The 27,699-nt window shown below is 39.0% G+C and overlaps 2 protein-coding genes across 2 annotated transcripts in view; both read left to right on the top strand.

Moving 5' to 3' along the window:
* On the top strand, positions 1-12,827 carry GLYAT (glycine-N-acyltransferase). The gene is made up of 6 exons (XM_001504695.4): positions 1-282; positions 5,083-5,178; positions 8,469-8,576; positions 10,006-10,132; positions 11,777-11,948; positions 12,318-12,827. The coding sequence occupies exons 2-6, from the start codon at positions 5,098-5,100 to the stop codon at positions 12,718-12,720; spliced, it is 891 nt and encodes a 296-aa protein (XP_001504745.1). The 5' UTR covers positions 1-282; positions 5,083-5,097; the 3' UTR covers positions 12,721-12,827.
* Positions 12,828-26,162: 13,335 nt separating this feature from the next.
* The window catches only part of LOC100068374 (glycine N-acyltransferase), a 41,760-nt gene continuing 40,223 nt past the window's right edge, over positions 26,163-27,699 (top strand). The window contains exon 1 of the mRNA XM_070229623.1: positions 26,163-26,390. The gene's annotated coding sequence lies outside the window, so the exon portion shown is untranslated. The remainder of the gene's footprint in view (positions 26,391-27,699) is intronic.

The following is a 27,699-nucleotide window of genomic DNA, read 5'->3' as shown; positions in this document are numbered from 1 at the left end:
ACACTGGCAGCCTCCCAACGTGGCAGAACCACCCACCTCAGCATAAGACCCAGAAGGGGAGGGCTGAATGTCATGTGAGCTGACACCCAGAATTTCTGGTTTAGTGCAAGGTCCACATTACAAACCTCTGCTTGGCCATTTCTGGAGGAGACACAACTAAACATCCTCTTCAAGACTCTGCTGAACTAACTGCATCAGAGGGAAATTTCATCATTCAGAGGTCTCTCCTCTTCATTAGTTCCTGCAGACGCTACAAAGGTTGGTGTGGAGACAGCTTTCCAGGTGAGGACTCACGTCAAAAAAAAACACATGAAAAGGATAACCATTTCTTTATGACATCCTCTCCATTTAAATGATGCAAATCAAAATGCTTATATTGTGTCATGCTCAGAATATGTTGACAAATATACCTAAGGAAAGGAATAACTCCAATTTAAAAAACATATATCTGGCACCTACTCTGTGAAGGTCAGCTTGTTAGGTACTGTGAAAAATTCTTAAAGGTTTCTGATCTGAACCAACAAATGAATGAGGAGAGATTTAGACACTTCCTGGAAGCAGGTGGGTGAATAAAGCAATTAATGTGTGGAGACACTGCAAAGATTACTATATTTAATCCTTCTGGTTGTATCATAAGTTAGGCAGACTTTTTTCCTGCAAGACAAATAAGAAGATTGTTGTACTTTAAGTCAGAGAGGAAATAAATAGATAAACAAGAACAAGAATGCAGACCAGATTTGTTGTTTATTTAAATCATATAATAAACAAATTCACTTTAAAGATTTCACCTCTACTGCCTCTACCACAATCTATTTATTTATTCGTTTGTTTTCTCTTCTAAATTTATGCTTATCTATGTGGTACACAAACTGTTTGGGTTTTTTTTTTTTGAGGAAGATTAGCCCTGAGCTAACATCTGTGCCCATCTTCCTCTGCTTTATATGTGGGACGCCTGCCACAGCATGGCTTGCCATGCAGTACCATGTAAGCACCCGGGATCTGAACCAGCAAACCCCGGGCCTACAAACTGTTTTATGTCCTACATTTTCTCCTTTTATTTTACCACTTTCCCACGTGTCTATATGTGTAATTTTAATATCTGAGAGTTGCATCACCCAATAGATCATATTTTATATTATCTTTGCTTATTGCTGGACACGGGGAGTTTGTTTGTCCCTGCTTATATTTGTGTAGCTTTACAAAATTCTGTTTAGAGACTTTGTCTTCTTTTCAATTGTTTTCTTTGGCTTAATTTCTATTTCTGGGATGACTGGATGTCAGATTCTGAAGTTGACTCACAAGGACTTTGCCTGTGGCCCCATACAGCCAGCTCACTGTGAGTGTGTCAGATTTCCTGGAGAATCTCAATCTCAGTTGTGTTCAATCTACTTTATTTATTGGGCACTATGCTTCGTTGTTAGTTTGTGTGTACATCCTTGGAGGATGGTTCCAAAGTCTACACTTCTCAGTAATATTATGCCTCACAGATTTGACATCAAACGCTACATTACATCTTATACTCATGTAACTTCCTTGTGAGTTGTCTCTAGATCAAAGATAAGATTGACCTTCAGGAATGCTATATTTTTACAGTGCTAAGACCCTCAGATATAAGACAAGGGTGCCTTTAATCTGGTATGGACTTTTCTTCAAGATGTGACAATGCAAAGTAGCTGATGTGAATGTTAATAAGCTCGGAAGCTATGGTCAAAGTATACCAAAGCCTACATATTCTGGTCAAGAGGCTCCTCACTTCATAACAGAGATGCAAGAATAAATTAAGCACCTGTTGCTTTTGTCTAATGATTGACAAGGATCTTGGAAGGGAACAGGGGACACTGGCATGGAAAAATCAGGATCCAAAAATGCAGTGAAATCTTTGGAACCCAGTCGTGTTTTTCCACAGACACAAACTAATATTGGCTCCATTTCTGAAAGTCCAAATCTTTCATCACCATCCCAGAGAACCATTGGTCGTGAGGAGTTAAGCTGAAATGAAGGTCCTGAGGTCCAGGAAGTCAAAGTACACAGAGGACAACTCAGTAGGAACAGATGCCTCAGAGCTAATTGCTTAAGTTTGTCAATAATTTTTAGTCAAAGACCCTGTGGAACACACCTGCAATGCAACAAAGTTAAGTTTATTGTCTGTTGCAACAAGAGAGAGAGCACACCGTGGGGAACGTGGTGCTTCTCAATAACAGTCTGTCAAGAGGGACTTGACTTGGGTGATTTGGAGAAGGGCTCAAGGAAGCATGTCTTTGCTCTGGCTTGGATACCATCAGAAAGCATTGCAAGTCGACTTAATACTTGTATCCATGAAGCAAGAGGAGAGAAGCAGGGGTAAAGAAGGAGTAGCCGTTTGTTAAGTGGGGAGAGGACTATTTGTCCATTCTTTTTTTTTTTTTTTTTTTTTTTGCTTGAGGAAGATTAGCCCTGAGCTAACATCTGTGCCAATCTTTCTCTATTTTGTATGTGGGTCACCACCACATCATGGCTGATGAGTGGCATAGGTCTGCACCTGGGATCCAAACCTGAGAACCCAGGCCACCAAGTGGAGCATGCTGAACTTATCCACTATGCCCCAGGGCCGGCCCCCTATTTGGCCATTTTTGCAGATAAGACTGCCTTTTTGTTTTTATCCATGCTCAAACATGTTAGTGAAATGGTCTCGTTTTTGACTCATTTCGGTATGGCCACAGAGTGACCTTGCCTGATGTTGCTGTTCTGTGAAAGTGTTACGTGTTAGGAACTGCCATTTTTCTTTCTCAAATTCATCAAACACACAAAGTGGAATGGGGCCTATTTTAGATAAATGACTTGGGGAGCACAAAGTAGTAGAGGGGCAAATAAGTAAAGACAACAATGAATTTCATCTAACATCTACATTCAGATATTTACAATCATTTGAGTCTCTCAAGAACTCATATGGACTGTTTAAAAATAAAATTCAGCACTGTTTGCTGAAAAGACTATCCCATCCCCATTTAACTGTCTTGACATTTTTGTAGAAAATAAGTTGACCACAAATGTCCAGCTATTTCTGGGCTCTCTATTCTATTTCATTGATTTATTGTCTATCCTTATGCCAAGACCAGTCTATCACGAGTACTATAGTTTTCTATAAGCCTTGAAATTATGTAAATTTTAGAATAAGCTTGTCACTTTCTACAAATAAAACTTGGGGTGTTATGACTAATCTGAATATATATATATCAATTGGGGAGATAATGGTGACATATTAACAGTAATCAGTCTTCTTATCCCTTTTTCCCCTCTGTGTATCATTATGGATAGTTTCCATTTCTGTGTCTTTAACTTTATTGATCTTTTCTTCTGCAAGGTCTAAATTACTGTTAATCACATTCAACGTATTTTTCATTTTAGATTTTTTTCATTTCTATAAACTCTGGGTCTTTTTTATATCTTCCATTTTTCTCCTCATCATAATCATGTATTCCTCCATCTTGTTAAACATGAGGAGCAATATTATTATAGTTATTTAAAGTCTGTCTGCTAGTTCCAACATCTCCAGATTACATTTTCCTGATTTTTACATGACTAGCATTTTTACTGGATGCTGTAAAACGTGAATTATACATTGTTAGTTGACAGATTTTGTTCTACTTATTCATAGTGTTGTATTTTGTCTTGGTGCACAGTTAAGTTATTGGAATCAGCTATAGGAATTTTTCCACCTACTCCTTTCCAGTGGTTCTTTACCTAGGATGAAGTTTAAGGTGGTTTCCTCTTACGCAGATCAACAGTGAGCCGAAGACTCTAGGAGATCGCTCTTCCCTGAAGATCTCCAGATTCCTCTTTAGTGCTTTCTCTCTCCCTGAAGCTCCACCCTGGCCTCTCAAATCTCTGTATGCTCAAATCAGTGAGACCCATGTGCTCTGATCAGTTTCCATCTCCCTGAGCTGCAGCCTGGAAACTGCCCTCAGACTGATGTAACCATAAGGCTCACCTTTTCTGTTCTCCTTTTCTCGGAGATTTTAGTTCTGGGCTGCCTGATGTCCATCATGTGAAAACTGTTGTTCTAAAATCACAGTTACCCAGGTCTGCCTGGAGTGTGGCATCTCATGCATGGCTGATTTTAAAGAAACATGCTGTCAGAACACTTCTTTGGTGTCTTCACTCAGAAGTAACTTTGTACTCCTCCAAAGATCACGGTTCCAAAATAGAACACTGACAGCCTCCTTTCTTCCTTTTTCACGTATTTGGGATTTTGTGGAATGTTTTCATAATCCCAGTTGATGCAGTGTATCAAATAGATAAAAATGCTATTTTTCTACTACCAATAATTTGTGCAATGTAAATCACAGATCCAAAATTGAGGCTTGGAGATGGAATGAGACTCAAAAATAGGGTGAGGCTCAGTGACAGGGTGACAGTACCAGCTTGGAATATGACTTGACAATTAGAAAAAAAAGGTTAACTATTTGTATTTTAGACCATGTCCAAGTGCCCACATTAAAAAGGCTACATCAAAGTATCATACAATATACAGCATTTTAACTCAAGTAGGGAGACAGAGGAGAGGGAAGAAGAGGAGGGGAAAGAAAAGGATGGTGAAGGAGAGGAGGAGGAGAGGGTGTTCAGTGCTTACTATATGGCAGATACTCTTTTAAGCATGTACTTACTCATTTTAATGTATTAACTCATTTAATCCTCACAAAAATTCCGTAAGTTAGATAGTGCCATTATCCCATCCACCTTTGAGGGAATCAGGGCCCAGAGAGGCTAGGTAGCTTTCCCAAGTTTACACAGCTTATTATTGGTAAAGTCAAGAGAATCACTAATAACAACTAAATTTCAAAAGATGTTATCTTGTTTACCTAAAGTGAAACTAATGGCATGAATTCACCAAGGCGTCAGAAAGTGAACTGAAAAATTCAGAAAGCACCGCCTCTGCTTTCTGCCAGTCTTCTCCTTCCTTGGAATTGGTGAGGCCTTCAGTGAAGGTGACACTGCTGAAAAGGCGCTGAAGAAGGCCCTGGCATAGAACTTGCTATGAAACTCTCGTTTCTGAATCTCCTCCAGCTCTTCTCATTCCCCGCTGTTTCTTGTTTGTCTCTCTAGGCTAAGATATCTTCCATGATGTTCCCATTGCAAGGAGTCCAGATGTTGCAGACGCTGGAGAAATCCTTGAGGAAGAGTCTCCCTGTATCCTTAAAGGTGACAATGGAAAATTCTGCGGGGAGTAAGGAATCGAAACCTCTTATGAGAGAAGAGGAAAAGACACTAACATTTATTGAGCACCTATTCTGTGCCAGGCAATATTGCATGTTTTCTCTCATTTAATTTGCATTACCACTTTACAAGATCTTTGCTATTATGTCCATGTCACTGATGGAGACTCAGTTAAGTGATTTGCCCAAAATCACACAAATAGTGAGCTGCAATGCTATGGTATGAACATAGGTATGCCTGAGACCTAACACTGCCTTTTACTCTGTGCTTATGCAAAAAGCATTCCCTTGTTCATTTCCAAGAAACATTCCATTTCAGCACTGGAAACTTGCCCAGAGTTCTCCTACAAAGTTGGCTGAGACTGCACATTGTCTAATTCGCTCTCCCTGAAAGAACACTTACTGTGTGAGAGGTTAACCATCATGAGTCTTCTTTGAACTTAATGATGCCAATTTCTATATTGACTTAAATTTCCCAATTGCTCAGAAATTATTGCATATCAAGCTATTTTGTGGTTGACTCCAACTGTGTCCCTTAACCTAGGAAAATTGATCAGAAATCTCAGGATTAAATAAAACACGCATGTAAATGCCTACATCCAGAACTGTGCAAGAACAACTCCAACGATAGGCTCAGGTCTTTGCTTGTGTTTTTCTTTATCAACCAAAGGGATAGGGTCCACTCCAGTGGAACCTAAGTACAACCGTGTGTGTGTGTGTGTGTATTTTTAAGGAGATCATTTTTCCCTGAAACATTTTTGTAGATATAGAAACTGGATTTTCTATTTCTGTTTTATAAGCCACTCTTATAAGATGCATACATCGTAGATAAGATAAATGCATTTACCTCCCTCACTCCGTATAGATTTGTTACTCTCTCTTTTCAGTGTAAAGGAGAAAAATATTACCTTTATTTTACCTATAAATCATATGGCTTAATTTTCGTTTATTAGAAATAGACTAACGAAGCAACTGACCCTGTGCTTTAATTACTACCAAAAACTGACTTCAATCAATCTAAAACTAAAGTCATTCACTTTGGTAGATCCCACTAACATTAATCTGTATTACCTAATAATTAATTGGTTTCACTTGATAATCCTTGAAATCCAGGCAACTATCAGAGAGACAGTCAATTTTTCTTTGAGGTTACATCAGTTAGATACTCTATGAACACTTGCTTAAGGTATTTTTACGGTGAGTAGCTATTTAAACTTTTAACTGCAGGCTAAAAGTTTTTCTCCCATGCTCTGCAGTGTAGAATTTTGTGATTTAAATTTGTCTTTGTTCCTGATGTTAAGTGGACCCCACAAATTTTGAGAGAACTCTTGATGCTTCCCAAATGTCCTTTCTTGGAGCATCTCTGGTAAGATAATGTGGTCCTCTTGGCGCCTCAACTTTCATGAAGAAATAGCACTCCTCTTCTTTGGTTGCAAATTAAAGATATATATTTTCCCCTAGTTGAAATCTAGAATATTTACAAGCCAGGTACCTTTAACGGAGGTATGATTTAGAACTTAATACTTACTTGAATCTCAGTTGAGAAAAAGTCCATCCACTCTTCTAAGTGTTAGATATTAAGTACAGTTTATTGCATGTGTCAACTCCAGTTGAGTCAACTTAGAGTAGCTGCCTGGCTCACTATGTTCTGAGTTCAGAAGAAAAAAAGAGATTTAATTAATTAGGCCATGGGAATACGAAAGAGTTCCACATATTTTCAAATCTTGTAATGGATAACATCATAGTGTAAATCAATTTTACAGGCCTCAAATGCAAATGTGTAAAAAGAGAATGTCTATATTTTGCTAAGGTATGCTGAATTTCTATATCAAGCCTCCCCTCAAGGCTGAAAACAGAGTAAATTCAGATAAACTTGATCAACTTTCAGAGATTATTTTTCTTACTATTCTCCCTGGTCTAACATCAATAGTTCATGTCAGATGGAGGGTGGCAGGAGGGAAGGATACTGGTATAGTCCTTGGTCATCATCAATCCATGCTGGAAACCACTGTAGCACATGCCATCTTTTTGACCTTTGGTCACTGGCATGTTTCCATGCTGGTATCTGCAGAGGCTTCACATTTACAATTGTCATGAGGCCCATGCCGGTTTCCACTGCTGCATTCTCCAACTCCCAAATCACAAGGACAGAATGTCCGCAGGTTTGCTCTCATTCATTCTCTCTCCTCTCTCCCTTCTCTCTCAACAGCCTGTACAACATGGTGGGGGTGGGAATCCAAGACTAAACCCAGGCTGGGAGACCCCACAGCCCATTCTCTTGAGCACTATACTGTGGCCTCTGTTTATTGGTGGGAGTTCATTTACCTTTCCAGAGGGTAATGTGGACATATATGTTAAAGAGTTTTAAACATGTGCATAACCTTTGAACCAGCAAATACCTTTCTGGATATTCTAAGAAAATATCAGGTGCTCATGCAAAGATTTCTGTGCAAATATGTTCTATAAAGAATTATTTGTTGGGGCTGGCTCCGTGGCCGAGTGGTTAAGTTCGCGCACTCCGCTGCAGCGGCCCAGGGTTCGGATCCTGGGCGCAGACATGGCACCAATCGTCAGGCTACGTTGAGGTGGCGTCCCACATCCCACAACTAGAAGGACCTGCCGCTAAGATATATAACTATGTACAGGGGGCATTTGGGGAGATAAAGCAGAAAAAAAAAGAAAGATTGGCAACAGTTGTTAGCCCAGGGGGCAATCTTTAAAAAAAACAAAAAGTATTATTTGTTGAGGTGAAAAGTTGGAAACAGCTGAAATGCCCATCAATAGACAAATAATAAATAAACTGCAGTCCATTCATATAATGGACTCCTATGCAGTCATTAACAAAAATTGAAAACTTTTGTGTTTATGAACGTGGAAATATGCCCACAATGTATTCAGTGGGGAAAACACCACGTATCAGGTCATTTTACTCTTGTAAAATTGTGTATCCCTATATATATGAATAAGAGAAAAGTCTGGGAAAAGATAATATTAAATCCTAAAATTGAAAGTGGTGTTCTTAAAATCATTAATTTTACACATCTAAATCTTTTACAATATGCATGTATGCTTCATATTGGATGGGGAGAAAAAACCCGTCTCATTTGAGGTTAAAAAATGTAGTACATGGAGATTGTGTGACTTAGATGTTATAGTTCGCCCTTTCCACCATAAAATTTCATGATTTCACAGAAATAATCCTTATCCTGGTCAAACAAGGCACTTTGCCATCCCTTCTTAATAAGCCGACTCTCTCATTTTCTTGGGATGTTGTAGGTTTATGGGGCTGTCTTCCACATGACTCACGGAAACCCATTCAAGCTAAAGGCCCTGGTGGACAAGTGGCCTGACTTTAATGCAGTGGTTATCCGCCCTGAGGAGCAGGTAAGGTGCCAGATGTGGAATGAATATGCTTATCTGTTTTTATTTGCTGTGTGCCTACCATGTGCCTGGCAATGTGGTAGACTCTGGGGATACAGAAGTGAATCATAGTGATTCATTCAAGTCCCTGTCCTCAAGAACCTCACAGTCTGGGGGAAAAAATAGATAAGCAAATAAATTACAGCTCAGTGTGAAGTGTGCAAGAATGGAAGAGGTACAACATACATAAATAGCACAGGCAACATCTGATCAAACTATGGACGTTGGAGATGCAGAGTACAGGGTAAGGTTAGAGACACCTCTTGGTGGTTTCATCTGAACTGGATTTTGTACATAAATATATTTTTGTCAGGCTGACAAAGAAAACCGTAAGGGCAAAGATAGGAAGGTGTAAAACAGGGCTTAGGGTGATTACAAAAACCAATTTTTAATACTAGAATTTCTGTATACATTTTGAGGAAACATTTAAAAGTTAGTGAAACTGAATAGTTAATAAATTTCAAAGGCAAAAATTCTTAAGTTTATTTTAAAACATCCAGTAAAATTATACATTTATAAAACTACAAATATTACACCTTTCATGCAAATAGTTACTTAAAAACCACTAAATTAAACAATATATAAAATGAATAAATGTATATTAATAATAAAAACTGAACTGAAATAAAATCATTTGATCTTTTTATCTTAAATGTGACCTTAAGGAACAAAATGTGTTAGTGATAGCATTGCTGACTTGTGAGTGTATTTTTGGGAAACATCTTCCAACTACTTAAAAAAAGGTTTCTAATACTGCACTAGTTGTGGTAATATTTTCCTGTGCCTGCTTCCTCCAGATAATCTCATCTGTTATTTAATAATTTGAGGGGAATTTTCTAAATAAGTGGTTTCTTTCTTTTTCTGTAACTATAATTTGTTTAATGATAGTATTTTAAGAAAGCATTTCTAACTGATGTTCATCTTCTTTGGCTTCATTAAGATGGAGATTTTAATCCAGAGTTATCTGTAACCAAATTTAATGCTGTCATGTTGATAGTTTGTGTGTTCTGTAAGTGTTTGAACTGTAGTAAAATTATTCTTGCAACAGAAGCTTTTCCTTGTCAATTGCTTTTTTCTTCTTCCTATTGAGGGTGATGGAGGTATAGAAAGATACTTTATAAATAATTATGTTTTGTTTGATTTTAAATTTTAATACAATATATTGGTAAACAATAATATTGCTCTGCAATTTTCCATCATAAATTGAATACCAAAATCTCTCATCTTTATCTCATTAATATCTTAAATGTTTCAGAAATAATTGTAAGGCATCAATAAAAATACCAATATTTTAGTCCTTAAAAACATCACAATATAATGGAATTTAGAAAAAAGTATTACAATCATGAAATATGAGAAATTTGATTTATTCTCCTTTTCCCAATGATAATAGGAGATGACAGATGACCTTGATCACTACACCAATACTTACCAAATCTACTCTAAGGACCTCAAGAACTGTCAGGAATTCCTTAGCTCACCAGAAGTCATCAACTGGAAGCAGCATTTGCAGATCCAAAGTAAGTAAGAGGAATGGGATTTGTGCTGACTTACGTCTCTGTCCTGAACAATTTCCCTTGACTCATATCTCATTCCTCCAAGCCCTAGACCCTCAATCTGCTATCAGTTTTTTTATTTGGCTGCAAATATTCCTGTAAAGGGGGAAAAACACTTTCAAAGCTTCCAAAGAATGGATTCCATGTAGGAACCATAAAAGAATTCCATGATAGCCAAGGATTTATGGCATATTTTGCAGACATATCTAAGATCCCCTAGGGTGATTGGGGGCCAGAGCAGAAATTTCCCTAGGGCCTTCTGTTCCTGCAATAAGAATGACAACTCACCATAGAGCACCTCCCAGATCATGAAGGACAACTTTCATGCTTGTGAGCATGTCCTCCAGAGTCCAACCCCCTAGGTTGGCATCTGCCTGTTACTTGCTATGTGATCCTAACCAAGTGATTTATCCTCCCTATGATCATGATTTTCATATATAAAAGTGGGAGTAATAATGGTCTCTAAAACATGGAAGTAGTAAAAAGACTAAATGAGGGGCCAGCCTGGTGGCGCAGGGGTTAAATTCGCACATTCTGCTTTAGAGGCCCGGGATTCGCCGGTTCCAATCCTGGGTGCAGACATGGCACCGCTTGGCAAGCCATGATGTGGTAGGCATCCCACATATAAAGTAGAGGGAGATGGGCATGGATGTTAGCTCAGGGCCAGTCTTCCTCAGCAAAAAGAGGAGGATTGGCAGCAGTTAGCGCAGGGCTAATCTTCCTAAAAACACCAAAAAGAAGACAATGAAATCTTGAATAAGAATTGCTTAGTACAATATCTAGATGTTTCAGTTAACTTTTGCTGCATAGCAAACCTCATAATTCTGTGAATCAACAATTTTGGCTGGGCTTTCCAAGGCAGTTCTTCTGCTGGTCTCGTCTGGGTTTACTCATGCAACTGTAGTCAGTTGATGGGTGGACTAAGGGTTGGTTGGCTTCAGCATGGCCTTACTCACATCTGAATGACAGTTCTGGCTGTCAGTGCCAGTTATTTGCTGTGATGACAGCATGATAGGAGCACATGTCCTCACCAGGCTAGTCTAGGCCTATTGATATTGTGTTGGTCTGAAAGTAACCAGGAGCACAAAAAGAGGTCACAATCCAATGTGCAAGTACTTTTAAGCCTCTCCCTACATCAAATTTGCTCTTTCCCATTGACAAAAGCAAGTCATATGGTCAAGGGCAGATGCAGTGCAGGAGGGGACCACTTCAGGGAATGGATACAAGGACTTACGGGCAAATTATGGCCCATTACTGCAACAATCTATAATAATTGGAGCACAGTAAGTGTTCAATAGATGTTGGCTACTACTTTTTTTTATAACTCATCTCCTTTGATCATCAAAAGCCCAGAAAACTTAGTTCTAATCCTGGTATTGCCACTAATGGCATGACTGTAGCTGAATGAATTTCTGGGCACATTTTCACTTATATAAAACAGGGAAAATTGCACAAATCCTGACTATATAACCCCAGTTACACAGTGGCAGCACCAAGCCCAGAACCAAGGTTTTCTGACCGTACATACTCAGAAACTTCCTACTTCACTGGAGAGCTTCCTCTAGAATGTACTTAAATCATTGCATCTCTCCTTATAACCCTGTCTAGGTTCACAGTCCAGCCTTAATGAGGTAATACAAAATCTTGCAGCCATGAAATCTTTCAAAGTCAAGCAAACACAATGCATTCTGTATATGACACCTGAGATGGCGAAGAAACTGGCTCCTTCCCTGCTAGATGGAAAGAATTTATCACCTGATGATGGCAAACCCACTGACATGTGAGTTTGATAAAAGCCACTCTGCATTACCCATACCTCTCACTGCCGAGGTGGCCTCTCAGCTTCTCTCCCTGCTCTCATGCTGGCTCCCTATAATCAATATTCTTCAAAGCAGCCAGAGCACTCTTTTTTAAAAGTGAAATTCAGACCATGTTCCTCCTCTGCTTAAAATACTCTACCACTTCCTACTCCCTCGCTCCAACAACACTGGCTTTCATTCTGTTCTTCTGTCACCACAAGGTCACCCATACTCCGGGACTTTGTGTCTGCTCTTTCCTCTGCTTACTCTGTCTCTCGAGATAATGGAGGTAAGAACAAATATAAACCTCCATACTCATGGACTTTCCTTTTCTCTTGGAACCTCCATAGCAACCAAGAGATGTTTAGACTCTCATCCCTGGACGTTACCCACGCTGCCTTGGTGAATAAATTCTGGCATTTTGGTGGCAACGAGAGGAGCCAGAGATTCATCGAGCGCTGTATCCGGAACTTCCCTAACAAATGCCTGCTGGGACCTGAGGGGACCCCTGTGTCCTGGTGCCTGATGGACCAGACAGCAGAGATACGGATGGCAGGCACCACACCTGAGTACCGGGCCCAGGGCCTCGTCTCGTATGTCATCTATCACCATACGCAGGCTCTCGACAAACTCGACTTCCCCATCTATTCGCACACAGACAAGAGTAACATAATTATGCAGAAAATGAGTCTCAGTCTGTGTCACATCCCTATGCCCTGTGACTGGAACCAGTGGAACTGTATCCCTCTGTGAAGCAGCCCTAAACACAAGACAGTGTGGGATGGGCCTGGGCATGTGGCTGGAGGAGCAGATAAGTGGAGGGAGAAAAAGAATAAACTGTAATTATAATCATCAGTAAAGGTGTGCATGCTGTTTGGGCTCTGGGGAAGCAGTGTGAATGGTCAGCAGGCCCATCACTGTCCCTGCACTCAAATCCCTGATGGGTTTCCCTTAGATATTTCTGTACGAAGCACCTCCAGGTACCCCTCCAGTGTCCCACATGGTTTGATTCCCCACACTACCAGGATCTCTGTGACACTCCTTCATTAGCTACATATTGCCCCACATGGCTTCTCCTGGAACTCTTATCTGGTGGATATTTATTGAGAAGAGGTAGAAGTTGAGAGGGAGGGCATTACAGCATGGACACCTACTGTTCCACTTGACTTCAGCACGTTGCTTCAGGATGCTTGAATTCTACGCAGGTCAGATACTTGTCTCATAGGAGAATCTAGTTGGTGGTGCAGAGGGATATTCTCCCCAGTTGGGATGGCTTAGCTTAGCTCAGAGAGTTTCCTGCCCCATCACTTCAAGAGAAACATCCCTAAATACCAGTACTGGGCAGCAAAGTGAGCACTGAAATGAAGATGGTCACCTGGATTAAGAACTTATTCCCTTCCAGTCATCTAGGCCTAGAATTAGACTATGAAATTGGAGATGAAACCCTTCCACACACATACACTCAAAAATTACCAAGGTTTAATTTCTTGACCAGTAGAGAGTGTGGAGGCTCAGTTGAGAGCAAGTTTCTCAACCCTGGCACCATGGACATTTTAGACTGGACAATTCTTTGTTGTAAGACTGTCCCGTGCATTTGTAGAATGTTTAGCAGGAACGCTGGCCTCTACCCACTAGACACCAGTAGCACCCTTTATCCCAGAAATGACAACTAAAAATGCCTCCAGATATTGGTAAATATCCCCTGGAGACTCACCACTGCTTGAGATTTAGAGTAGTGGTTCTCAAACTTGAGAATGCATCAGAATCACTTAGCAGGTTTGTTAAAAAAGATTGTGAGGACTCACCCCTAAATTTTCTGATTCAGTAGATCTTGGGTAGAGTCCCAGAATTTACATTTCTGACAAGTTTCCAGGTGATCCTGATACTGCTGGTCCAGGGACCATGCTTTGAGAACCACTGGTTTAGTGAAGTAATAGAACATATTTTATTCCCAGGAACTAAAGATGAAACTTCTTATCCCATGTTACTTGGATATATTGTTTTATTTTTGTATTATAATGTAAATTTGTGCTCTAAAGATTCATGATATTATTTCATTAAAAAGTTCTGAAGCTTCTATAAACATCAGTAAACAGGGCAATAGGCAGACACTAAACTATCCTTTCACTACTTCCCTATAAAACCTGCTGACTAGACAACACTAGAGATTTTCTTTTAATAAAGGAAAAGAGTATCTTCAGCTATTGAGTGTTGTACGGAGGAAAAACAGAGACCTTTGAGTGCTAAGAATTGCCCAGCATGAATAGTCACCTGGGTTATTTGAAATCTGATCTGAAGGACATTTTATGTTCAGAGTGACATCTTGACTGTCCTCCATGGCCCCACATTCAGGGGCACACTCTCCATCTACACTGCTCAGCACCAGCACAGCTCCCCAGTTCCTTGTCTTGAGCCTCCTTCATATCACTCCAAGGTCAGTTACATCTACAATCTGGCATTCTTCAAAATTCTTTGAGAACTAAGCTAGGGACCTCAGCACATGGAAGCTGCCTCTTACACGTCTCTTTTTTAGCACCTTTGTCACAAGTAGGAAAGATTATATTCCTTATATTTTAGCTACACCTTACTACGTATCCAACTGAATCAATATCTCCATAAACACTGCTGGTTGGGGGGCTGGGGTGGAAGCACAGCAGTTTCAGCATTTAAGACTTTGGCATTTCAGGCAATTGTATTGCAAGAAGGAAAGAAGTGAGTGTTAGTCACCAAATGGACAATGGGGGTCCATAGCCCAATTCCTTAAAACATTAAAACAACAGGCTTTCCTTTCTACATGAGTACAAGCTAAGACTCCCCTCTAAGAATTCTCTGTGGTCAGCAAGGGGAAAAAGGCTTTGTGACACTGAAATAAGGAGAGAGACCTCAGGCTGAGGTAAAGGAAAACACACTTCAGCACAAGAGACGAGATCTCATGATATTCATGAAACCAAGAGGGTATGCTGTGGAACAGAGCAGGCAAAGAGAGAGTGGACTTTGTATCATAAGTCAGCCAACTTCTAAAAGGCTTCTTGAAAGGGATACCAACAATATAGGCATTCAAAGGAGAATGAAGTGTTTGTTATACTTCAATTCACTGAATCTTTCTTTGTCTACTGATATGTAGTGCTGTTTTATTATTGGGTGGCTGATTCCCTCATAAAATTCCTCCTCTGTAGAGATATGATCTATACATTTATTTATATTTATTATCCTCTAGGCTACAAAAATGTCTTCTGGGGATGGCCTTGTTTACCATTGCTGCAGGGGACCCTTGAGGGAGGTGGACACAGTAGGTGTAGAGAGGAGGAGTTTTTCTGCTTCTGATAGCATCCTACTACAAATCATGAGGTTATTGATTCCACACATCCATGTAGTCTTCAAGGACTCTTTGAGGACTCCACTTCCTCTTCTGTTGATGATGCAGGGTGACTTCTGCTCTAGGCTATAGCTGAGACAGGATGGTGAGAAACAATGGATTCCATTCGTGCCTCAAATTTGGCTAGTGAATTCTATTATTATTTTATTTACAAATCCTTTAAAGTCTACAGTTTTTAACAATTAACTCTAAGGAGACATATTATGTTTGTGACTATTTATATTATAAACAAAATTCACTAAACAGTTTAAGCTATATGTGTAAATTTAATTTCTCTTTTAAGGACTTTAGCTTCTGGCAACAAATGAACCATTCTTAAATACTAAGTGATTCTTGTAATTCCAATAAACTGACCATTTAAAATTACACATACAGGAAATCTAAACCTTTATTGGCTCCTCTAATATTGAAGCAGAACCTCAAGAAGACTTCAACTATAAAAAGTCATAAATATAAATCAATTACCCAATTATACCTTTTAAGTTGGATTTAAAGGTTATTACTCTAACAGGAAAATTCTTTCACACATTAAAAGTGTGTGAAATACTAAATAGTGACAACTTCCTCCTTAACTCAAAAATATTTTTATTCCCCTAAAACAGTAGTTTTCAGCCAGGGGGAATTTTATACTCCAGAGGACATTTGGAAATGTCTGGAGACATTTTGGTAGATACAACTTGGGGAGGTGGTGCTCCCGGCATCTAGTGGGTAGGAGGATGCTTTTAAACATCCTACAATGCACAGGGCAGCCCCTGAAAACAAAGAATTATCTTGTCCAAAATATTCATGGTGCCAAAGTTGAGAAACTCTGCTCTAAACATTTGTATATTCAATTCTCACTCTTCCAAATGCTTAACAATACTTACCTTCTTGAAGAAGATGCATACCATCCCAGGTATTTGAAAGTATTTCCTACCAGAAAAGTAGTTAGATTGACTAGATTATTTTTCAGGAAACTGATAGAATGGATTGAACAATATTTTTAATATTATGTCAATAATTTCATAACTTCTAGAGGAGGGGAACCATTTAACCCTCTTCCCTGAATTAGAGTTGTATTCATGTGTTCATTTTTCTATCTACTCATAGAATTCTATATCTTCCATCCTGGTCAATTAACTAGTTGGGTTTTGGAGTTTTCAGACGCAAAACTATAAATCTGGAGACATTTGAACTTGATGGCATTCTAAGACTTTGGTAACTGAGGGACACTTGTATGCCTTTGTATCCTTGACATTACAAGTCCTAAGAATATTTTAAATGATATCCAATTGAAATTTGGAGATTTCATGTGGCTTTGGAGCTTTCAGATACAACCTATGAGTTTTAAAAAAGGCCTCTTTAACTGAGTGATCAAAATTAAATTGCAAATAATGGGACACGTCATGTGTCTCTGGATGTGATTCACTGAAGAAAAAACAACATCATAATATAATATTTCTATCCAAAATGCATAACCTGAATCTGGTCACTAAGAAAAAATTAAACATTTCCGAAGAGAACGAAACAAACTGAAATTGAGGGACATTCTAGGATACAACTGACATGTACACATAAAAATTCTTAACATCATAAAGAATAAGAAAAGTTGAAGAATTTCTCCAGATAATTGAATCTAACAATTATGACAGTTAAAAGCGATTTGAGGAGTGACATCAGCAACATGGTGGAGTGAGCAGTTTTCTTTGTCTCTCCCCCTTCGAACTACAACTAATTGGACATTCATTGGTCAACAAAAGATATCCACACAGTACTTCAGGACGCCTGAGAGACCCACGCTGCTATACATTGGAAGGTGGACAGGCTTCCCCCGGGAGGAAGTGGAGATGGGTGAAAACTCTCCGACTCCCAGACAGCCTAGTACCTACAAGAGACTTTCTACCAGCTGACATGCCCATAGCATCACCATGGCACCAAGGGTGGGCATGCACGTGCATCGGCGGCACAACTGTGGAAACAGGTGACTACAGCCCTAAGCCCCTCCCATTGCTCCTTAGCCCAGTGGGAAAATCCGTGGTCCCACAGCAGCTGCAGGGAAAGCCTCTACTTGGCCTTAGCTGAGAGGCCACCCAGCAATCAGACCACTGGGAGGCCCTGAGACAAAAAGGGGCTCTGCCAGCTAAGCAACCCACCAGTCACAGATAACAAACAAAGCCCCGCTGAGACTCCTAGGGGGCAAGGGAGACCCAGAGGGACCATGTGAGTGGGTGGTGACAATTTGGAGCCCCATTGATACTGCTCCTTGGTCCAGGGGGAAAATCCACAGCCCCACAGCAGCCACAGGGAAAGCCTCCACTCGGCCATAGCAGAGAGGCCCTGCCCAGCAATCAGACCACTGGGAGGCCCTGGGGCAAAAGGGGCCTGGCCAGCTGAGCAACTCACCAGCCACAGATAACAAACAAAGCCCAGCTGCAGCCCCAAGGAGGCAAGGGAGACCCAGTGGGATGGCGCAAGTGGGTGGTGACAAGTTGGAGCCCCAGCCTGACTGCTCCCTGTTTCAAGGGGAAAATCCATGGTCCCATAGCAGCCACAGGGAAAGCCTCTGCCCAGCATTAGTGGGGAGTCCCTGTCTAGCAATCAGAAGTCTGGGAGGCCCTGGGGCAAAAAAGGGCACTGCCAGCTGAGCAACACTTGGCTACATTTAATACACACCACCCTGCTGTAGCCCAGAGAGGGCAAGGGAGACCCAGGGGGACTGCATGAGTAGGTGGTGATAGTTTGGGGCCCCAGTCTGACTGCTCCCTGGTCCAGGGGGAAAATCCATAGGCCCACAGCAGCCACAGGGAAAGCCTCTGTTCAGTGGTAGTGGAGAGGCCCCACCCAGTACTCATAAGGCTGAAAGGCCCTGGGGCAGAAGTGGCACAGCTGGGCGAGCTAACCACAGACTGTAGCAGATACCCATAGCTCTGCCGTGGCCCAGAGTGGACAAGTGAGATCTTGTGGGACCTGACGGTGGCAGAGCTGAGAGTCTAGGTGAACCTGCTCCCGACCACTGAGAAAGCCCATAACACCACTGCAGACCCTAAGGAGGGAGCATGTCTAGGTGGTCTGTGAGAGTAGGCACCAGCAAACAGAGGCCCCCTCGTGATTGTCCCCACAGCTGATGAGAGACCCCACAGGGCCACTGCGATCACAAGGAGGGGCCCAGGCTTGATCAGAAACAGAGGACAGTGATCCTGGTTGGGGCAGATTACACAGCTGCTGCTCCCCCCCACCACCAGTAGAAGCAAGGGGAAGCAGTAACCAAACTCTATCTCTGTGTGGAGGCACAAATCCATGCCATAAAGCAGTATGAAAAAATATATAAAATCTCCAGAACAGAAGGAAAATGACAAGTACCCAGAAAACAATCTCGAAGACACTGAAATCTGTAACCTAAATGACAATGAATTCAAAATAGCCATAATTAAGAAACTCAATGAGTTAAAAGAGAATACAGATAGACAACTCAATGAGTTCAGTAGCTATGTCACAAAAGAGCTTGATACGATAAAGAAGAACCAATCAGAAATGTTGGAGATGAAGAACACAATGGAGGAGATTAATAAAAATCTGACTCTCTGAACAGTAGGGTCAATAATATAGAAGACAGGATTAGCAATTTGGAAGATAGGAATATAGAAATGCCACAGATAGAGGAGGAGAGAGAACTAAGACTGAAAAGAAATGAAGAAACTATCTGAGAAATATCCGACTCAATTAGGAAATGCAATATAAGGATAGGTATCCAAGAGGGAGAAGAGAAGGAGAAGGGGGCAGAATGCCCGTTCAAAGAAATAATGGCTGAGAAATTCCCAAACCTGGGGAAAGGGATGGAACTCCATGTGACAGGAGCTAATAGATCTCCAAACTTTATCATTGTAAAAAGACCAACCCCAAGGCATATAGTAGTGAAGCTTGCAAAAGTCAATGACAAAATGAAAATATTAAGGGCAGCCAGGCAGAAGAAAATAACCTGCAAAGGAACCCCCATAAGGCTGTCAGCAGATTTCTCAGCAGATACCTTACAGGCTAGGAGAGAGTGGAATGACATATTTGAAACTCTGAAGAACAAAAACTTGCAGCCAAGAATACTCTATCCATTGAAAATATCCTTCAAATATGATGGAGAAATGAAAACTTTCCCAGAGAAACAAAAGTTAAGGGAGTTCATTGCCACAAGACACCCCTACAAGAAATGCTCAAGAAGACCCTCATACCTGAAAAATCAAAAAGAGGAAAGGGGTTACAAAACCCAGAGCAAAGGAGATAAGTAGAAAGACAAAATCAGAAAGTTGCAGCTCTCCATCAGAACAGGTTAGTAAGGCTAAGTTTAATATTAAAGATAAAAGGAATGGAAACACCAAGAATAAATATGATCTTGTCATTTTAACCACAACCTCACAACACAAGACGGAAGAAAAAAATCTGACAATGACAACCTAGAAGGGGAAGAGAAAAGGGATAGAACGTTTTAATTTAAGGAAATAAGAGGCTATCAGAAAATGGACTATCTCATCTATGAGATGTTTTATACAAACCACATGGTAACCACTGAATAACAAGAACAGAGACACAAATTATAAATAAGAAGAAAGCCAATATAGAAAACTACCTACCTGAATTGGTAGTCCAAAAATCATGTGACGAGAAACAAAAAAAAATGCAAGAGAACCAGAAAATAAGCAATAAAAAGGCAGCCTTAGGCCCCCACATTTCAATAATCACTCTAAATGTAAATGGATTGAACTCTCCAATCAAAAGACACAGAGTGGCAGGATGGATTAAAGAACAAGATCCAACAATATGTTGCCTCCAGGAAACACACCTCAGCCCCAAAGACGAACACAGACTCAGACTGAAGGGATGGAAGACGATACTCCAAGCTAATAATGAACATAAGAAAGCAGGTGTCACCATACTTATATCAGACAAAGTAGACTTCAAAGCAAAACAGATAAAGAGAGACAAAGAGGGGCAGTGTATAATGATAAAAGGGACACTCCACCAAGAAGACATAACACTTATAAATATATATGCACCCAACACAGGAACACCAAAGTATGTAAGGCAACTCTTAACAAGACTAAAAAGAAATATCAACAACAATACAATAATAGTAGGGGACCTCAACACCCCATTAACACCAATGGGTAGACCATCCAGACAGAAAGTCAACAAGGAAATTGCAGAATTAAACAAAAAACTAGACCAGATGGACTTAATAGATATATATAGAACACTCCACCCAAAAACAGCAGGTTACACATTCTTCTCAAGTGCACATGGAGAAGTCTCAAGGATAGACCATATCTTGGGAAACAAAGCAATCTTCAAGAAATTCAAGAGGGTTGAAATAATATCAAGCATCTTTTACAACCATAATGCTATGAAACTAGAAATCAACTACAAGAATACAGCTGAAAAAGGGGTAAATGTGGAGATTAAACAACATGCTACTGAACAACCAATGGATCATTGAAGAAATTAAAGAAGAAATCAAATATTATCTGGAGACAAATGGAAATGAAAACACGCCATACCAACTCATCTGGAATGCAGCAACAGAGGTCCTAAGAGGGAAATTCATTGCAATACAGGCTCACATCAATAAACAAGAAAAATCTCTATAAGCAATCTCAAACAACACCTAACAGAATTAGAAAAAGAAGAACAAGCAAAACCCAAAGTCAGTAGAAGGAGGGAAATAATAAAAATTAGAGCAGAAATAAATGAAATTGAAACAAAAAAGACAGTAGAAAGGATCAATGAAACAAAGTGTTTGTTCTTTGAGAAAATAAAATTTACAAACCCTTAGCCAGGCTCACTAAGAAGAAAGAGAGAAGACTCAAATAAATAAAATTAGAAATGAGAGAGGAGAAATTACAATGGATACCACATAAATACAAAAGATTATAAGAGAATACTATGAAAAACTATATGCCAGCAAATTGGACAACCTAGAAGAAATGGATAAATTCTTAGACTCTTACAACCTCCCAAAACTTAAGCAGGAAGAAATAGAGAATCTGAATAGACCAATCACAAGTAAAGAAATTGAAACAGTAATCAAAAACCTCCCCCAAAATAAAAGTCCTGAACCAGACAGATTCTCTGGAGAATTCTACCAAACATTCTAAGACGATTTAATACCTATCCTTCTCAAACTATTCCAGAAAATTGAGGAATATGGAGCACTTCCTAACACATTCTATGAAGCTAACATCACTCTGATCCCAAAACCAGACAAGGACAACACAAAGAAGGAAAACTACAGGCCAATATCACTGATGAACATAGAGGCAAAAATTCTCAACAAAATTCTGGCAAACCGAATACAGCAATACATTAAAAAGATCATACACCATGATCAAGTGGGATTTATACCAGGGACACAGGGATGGTTCAATCTCCACACGTCAATCAATGTGATACACTATATTAACAAAATGAGACACAAAAACCACATGATCATCTCAATAGTTGCAGAGAAAGCCTTCGACAAGATCCAACATCCATTTATGATAAAAGCTCTCAATAAAATGGGTATAGAAGGAAAGTACCTCAACATAATAAAGGCCGTATATGACAAACCCACAGCCAACATCGTACTTAATGGGCAAAAACTGAAAGCCATCCCTCTGAGAACAGGAACAAGACAAGTGTGTCCACTCTCACCACTCTTATTCAACATAGTACTGGAGGTTTTTGCCAGAGCAATTTGGCAGGAAAAAGAAATAAAAGGAATGCAAATAGACAATGAAGAAGTGAAACTCTCACTGTTTGAGAAGACATGATCTTATATATAGAAAACCCCAAAGAATCCATTGGAAAACTATTAGAAATAATCAACAGCTACAGCAAATTTGCAGGGTATAAAATTAACCTACATAAATCAGTAGCACTTCTATACTCTAACAATGGACTAACAGAAAAAGAACTCAAGAACACAATCCCTTTCACAATTGCAACAAAAAGAATAAAATACCTTGGGCCAAATTTAACCAAGGAAGTGAAAGACCTATACAATGAAAACTACAAGACTTTCCTGAAAGAAATTGATGACGACATAAAGAGATGGAAAGACATTCCATGTACATGGATTGGAAGAATAAACATAGTTAAAATGTCCATACTACCTAAAGCAATCTACAGAATCAATGCTATCTCAATCAGAATCCTGATGACATTCTATACGGAAATAGAACAAAGAATCCTAAAATTCATATGGGGCAACAAAAGACCCCAAATTGCTAAAGTAATCCTGAGAAAAAAGAACAAAATGGGAGGCATCACAATCCCTGACTTCAAAATATACTACAAAGCTACAGTAATCAAAACAGCATGGTACTGGTACAAAAACAGGTGCACAGATCGATGGAACAGAATTGAAAGCCCAGAAATAAAACCACACATCTATGGACAGCTTATCTTCGACAAAGGAGCTGAGGACATACAATGGAGAAAATAAAGTCTGTTCAACAAATGGTGCTGGGAAAACTGGACAGCCACGTGTAAAAGAATTAAAATTGACCATTCTTTTTCACCATTCACAAAAATAAACTCAAAATGGATCAAAGACCTAAAGGTAAGACATGAAACCATAAGGCTTCTAGAAGAAAATATAGGCTGTACTCTCTTTGACATCAGCATCAAAAGGATCATTTTGGACACCATGTCTTCTCAGACAAGGGAAACAATAGAAAGAACAAACAAATGGGACTTCATCAAACTAAAGAGCTTCTTCAAGGCAAAAGAAAACAGTATTGAAAGAAAAAACAGCCCACCAATTGGTAAAAAATATTTGCAAGTCATATATCTGACAAAGGGTTAATCTCCATACTATATAAAGAACTCACACAACTCAACAACAAAAAATCAAACAACCCGATCAAAAAATGGACAGGGGACATGAACAGACATTTCTCCAAAGAAGACATACAGATGAACAATAGCCACATGAAAAGGTGCTCATCATCACTAATCATCAGGGAAATGCAAATCAAAACTACACTAAGGTACCACCTTACACCCGTTAGAATGGAAAAAACTAACCAAAACAAAAAGTGACAAATGTTGGAGAGGTTGTGGAGAAAAAGGAGCCCTCATACACTGCTGATGGGAATGCAAACTGATGCAGCCACTATGGAAAACAGTAAGGAGATTTCTCAAAAAACTAAAAATAGAAATACCTTATGACCCAGCCATCCCACTACTGGGTAGCTATCCAAAGAACTTGAAATCAGCAATTCCAAAGGTCCCATGCACCCCTATGTTCATTGCAGCATTATTTACAATAACCAAGACGTGGAAGCAACCTAAGTGCCATCAACTGATGATTGGATAAAGAAGATATGGTATATATACACGATGGAATATTACTCAGCCATAAAAAGGATAAAATTGTCCCATTCACTACATGGACAGACTTTGAGGGTATTGTGTTAAGTGAAATAAGCCAGACAAAGAAAGCCAATCTCTGTATGACGCCACTCATAAGTGGAAGTTAAACATGTAGACAAAGAGGATACGAGGGGAAAGGAGGTGTGGGGGTGGGCACAAAAGTGTGAAGAGGTGAACCTACAACATCACTGACAAACAATAATGTACAAGTGAAATTTCACAAGGTTGTAAACTATCATAATCTTAATAAAAAGTAAAGAAAAAAGCAATTTGAGGTTCTAGATTGGATGCTGAATCAGAAAAAGTATTCTAAGAAGATGTGATTACTATAATTGGCAAACATTGTATATGGTCTATGTGTTAGTTCCCAGTTCTAGAGGAAAGTTAAATTTTATGAATTTGATCATTGTATTGTGGTTATGCACGAGAACATCCCTGTGCTTCCATGGTAAATGCTGAAATATTTGAGGCAAATTTTCAAAATGTCTGGAACCTACAAAAGAATTTAAATGTGTGTATAAAACAAATGTGGAAAACCATAAATGGTAACTGTAGATGAAGATTATGTTTGTGTTTAACATATTATTGTTGCAATTTTTCTGTAGGTTTGTAATTTTTACAAACTAAAGGTTCAAAGAGGAAAGAAAATACCTTTTTTGTAGATAGGATTAATCAATTTTCACATTTTTCAATGATCTATTAAATAAGTCTATAATATCACAGTGTCTTTTTTGAGACTTTATGTTAATTTTCTTTGAGTATTTTTCTGTGTCATTATGGACTTACGGCTTTTCATAGATTCAATGTAGTCCTACTACAGTTATAGCTCGCCATTATTACAACTTTGGCCTTAGAATCCCCCATTCTGTTGACCCTTAAATTCTTTGGACATGGCCTCATTGATGTTTGAAAGCTTTCTTCCTTCTGACAAATAAAACAGCTCAAATTTACTTTATATCTGTCTTTAGGAAACATAGAATCAATAATTTTTTCAAGAGGTCTTAGTTACTTTTACTGAAATGAAAATAATATTAGTGATCAGGACGTCTGTGGCTTAAGATTTTCATATGCGAAATGAGATGAATAGCACTAGCTACTACACTGAACAGTTATAATGATTAAATGAGATAAATCACAGAAAGTACAGTGCATAGTGTCTGGTCTACAATAAATATTCAACAAATGCTACCTATAGTTGTTATCATTACTAAAATGTAAAAAATATGGAATGGATTCTCTGATTATTCCAATTCTTCTTCTAGAATTGGAGAGGAGTACATTGATCTATAGTTAATTTAGTTGCTTTAGAAAAGGCTCAGGCCATTCACCCAAGGCATTCACTTTTTATTTCCCTCCAAGTTCCTCTCACATCTTTAATATTTCTTAGCCTTCCTTGAGCTGTGGCTCACAGTCAAGTTGCTCATAATATGAGGCTCATGGATGCTGAAGATCCAAGGGAGTGCTTTGAAAGGAACAGTCCAGTGTGCTTAAAGTTGAAGATATTTTATGGGAAGCAAGACTTTCAAGCCCTTGGTGAGTTTATTTGGGTATCATTTCAGCATGCCGATTGCCTTATTGTTGGGAGTAGGTGGTAGAGAAATATTCAAAATATGTCAGGATTTACATCTATGCCCATCTAGAGACTTGAAGTCTCTAGACCGTGAGTCCACCTAGCATTGCTCAATTGCCTCTGGTAACTTTCTTGTTAGTTTTTATTGCAAGATTTCCTGTCTAAGGTAAATAATAATGCTATATCAAGGGCTTTCATGAGGAAAAGATAACACAGCATATGTAAAAGTGCTTTATAACAGCTACATGTTATATAACTACAGGATTTTGTTTTAGCATGCCTAAATCTAGTACCCTGGGTGATGTCGTAAAAACATGGGACTAGAGGTCAAGAGTGTGTCTGAATTCCAGGTATGGCTCAGTTACTGGGTGAATAATATTGGGCAAGTCACATCAACATTGTAGATTTTGGTTTCCCATTTTAAAAATGCAGATAAAAATACATGCACTTCTAGAAATGGATATGAAAAGGACTGCATCAATGCAAGTAAGAGAATTAGCTCAAGATTGCAGATGGAGCCTACCTTATCATTTCATCAGATGGAGGTATCTTATCATTTGCCTAAGCCTTATTGGATGATTGAATTAGCATCAATAAGATCCAAGGAAGAGAAGAAAGAATTTATTAATGCTCCAGATGTATTGAGGAATTCCTGTAAACTGGAGAGTGGAAAGGATCAGGACTATGGAGAAATGAAACTGTAAGAAACCACAATCTATAACACTTGTGTGAAATGTCTGCTAGAAAAGTGCAAAAGGCAGGATTAACCCAGAGTAAACAGATACACAAGTTGGAGCAAACCCAACTCAGGGCTATTATTTATCAGAGCTAGATTACTCAGAGCTTGGCTCATTGACCTTTGATTCCATCCTGCTTTTGCTAAGCATTTTGCAAGTATGAGGATCTCTAGAGTGCAAGGCAGTTAGGAGGGGTACTGGGGACAAGAAGTAAGACCCTTGGAGGAGTGGAGGGCCTCAGAGAAAGATGACAAACTATTGTTACATCTTGTAACATGTCCTATTCCATCCCCCAAAACATCAGGGGCATGAAACAGTAATTTTGCTTTTTTTAAAAAATGTCAATAGGAACTCTCAAGCTCAAAGATAAAAAGAAAACCAGGAATGACTAAAGAGTTAACACGGAAAGAGAAGTATCTAGCTCAACTTGTGTATGAATTTGCATCTGCTGAAAGAGAAATAGAGCAATTATGACTTTAGATAACTATAATTGTGATATTTTCTGTTACATGCATAAAAAAGAATCACCTAGAGATTAACTTTATTGCTGAGTACTGTCCCATTATATCTCATTTTCTATGAGTATAATCTGCTCACCGATAGGCTTATGTCACAAGGAATAGCTCCATAAATACTTGATTCCAATATTTTGCAATTTGATCTAGATAAATATTGAAAAACTCTAGTCCTATACCGTCTGTGCTATCTTCAATAGAGACAGGTTACTTTTCCTTATCAACCACATGATCAATTCCTGTATGATCTAAAAGCAGATGATTCTGGAAAATAAAACTGAGAAAGACTGTTCTGGGCTCTTGCTGGAAGGGACTCTATCAGGTATTTCTGATGGCCAACACAGCTGTAAGTTTACAAGCACTCATCAGATGATGAGACTTATAAAATTATACCCATTAAAAGTCTTAAGGCAGTTTTCCAGGGAACTTCTGAAAGCAGACAGTCCGGAGAAGTTGACTGCCTCAAAACAAACAAAACAAAGACAAAAAACAGAAAGCCACATAAACCAATGAGCTTCCACTGAAGACCACAGAAACAAGATTCTCTTAGATGGCTCAAACTACTAACGGTCTCATTCTCTTTCATATGTTTTTATCCTTTATTTTTTTGTTTGTACTAATGTTTTCCAGTTTAAGGTTATACAATTCTGATTTTCCATAAAATATTCGCCTTAACTGTTAGTAATAACTTGTTTAAGTTCTAAGGACAATCCCACCCTAACTTTATAATTTACTTCTTTCAAGCTACTGCTAGCTCAGTCAACTTAAAGAATTTCTACATAAGGCAGCTCCTGGACGAAAAAAACCCCACAAATAGTGGACATACATTCAATTGATGCTATTAAATTGAACTTTGAACAATGATATCCTGGTCAGCAATTAATCTTTAGAATGGTTAGAAAAATGCTATTGATGAACAGTCATGGATTATTTGCTGGAACTATACTTTTGTAAAGTCCTACTGATAATAGTTGACCAAATATGATAAAACTTATCAAAGATTATCACTCAATCTAATCATATGAATCACTCCAACCCTCGGCCATACAAGCCCTTTATCAATGTTCAGAGGTATTTCCTTTGTGTTAATACTATAAATCAAATCCCAAAGGCTCAGACATTTGAAACGTTGAGTTATTCTTAAGAAAATGG

The sequence above is a fragment of the Equus caballus genome, chromosome 12, assembly GCF_041296265.1.
Source record: "Equus caballus isolate H_3958 breed thoroughbred chromosome 12, TB-T2T, whole genome shotgun sequence".
Taxonomy (NCBI): Eukaryota; Metazoa; Chordata; class Mammalia; order Perissodactyla; family Equidae; genus Equus; species Equus caballus.
This window is presented reverse-complemented; position numbering and strand designations above follow the sequence as displayed.

What these genes read in the sequence shown, in the direction of transcription:
- GLYAT (XM_001504695.4), top strand. Translation starts at nt 5,098, where the DNA reads ATGATGTTCCCATTGCAAGGAGTCCAGATGTTGCAGACGCTGGAGAAA. An exon ending in GCAGCATTTGCAGATCCAAA is followed by an intron (nt 10,133 to 11,776) that starts GTAAGTAAGAGG and finishes AACCCTGTCTAG; the next exon opens with GTTCACAGTCCAGCCTTAAT. An exon ending in GATGGCAAACCCACTGACAT is followed by an intron (nt 11,949 to 12,317) that starts GTGAGTTTGATA and finishes GAACCTCCATAG; the next exon opens with CAACCAAGAGATGTTTAGAC.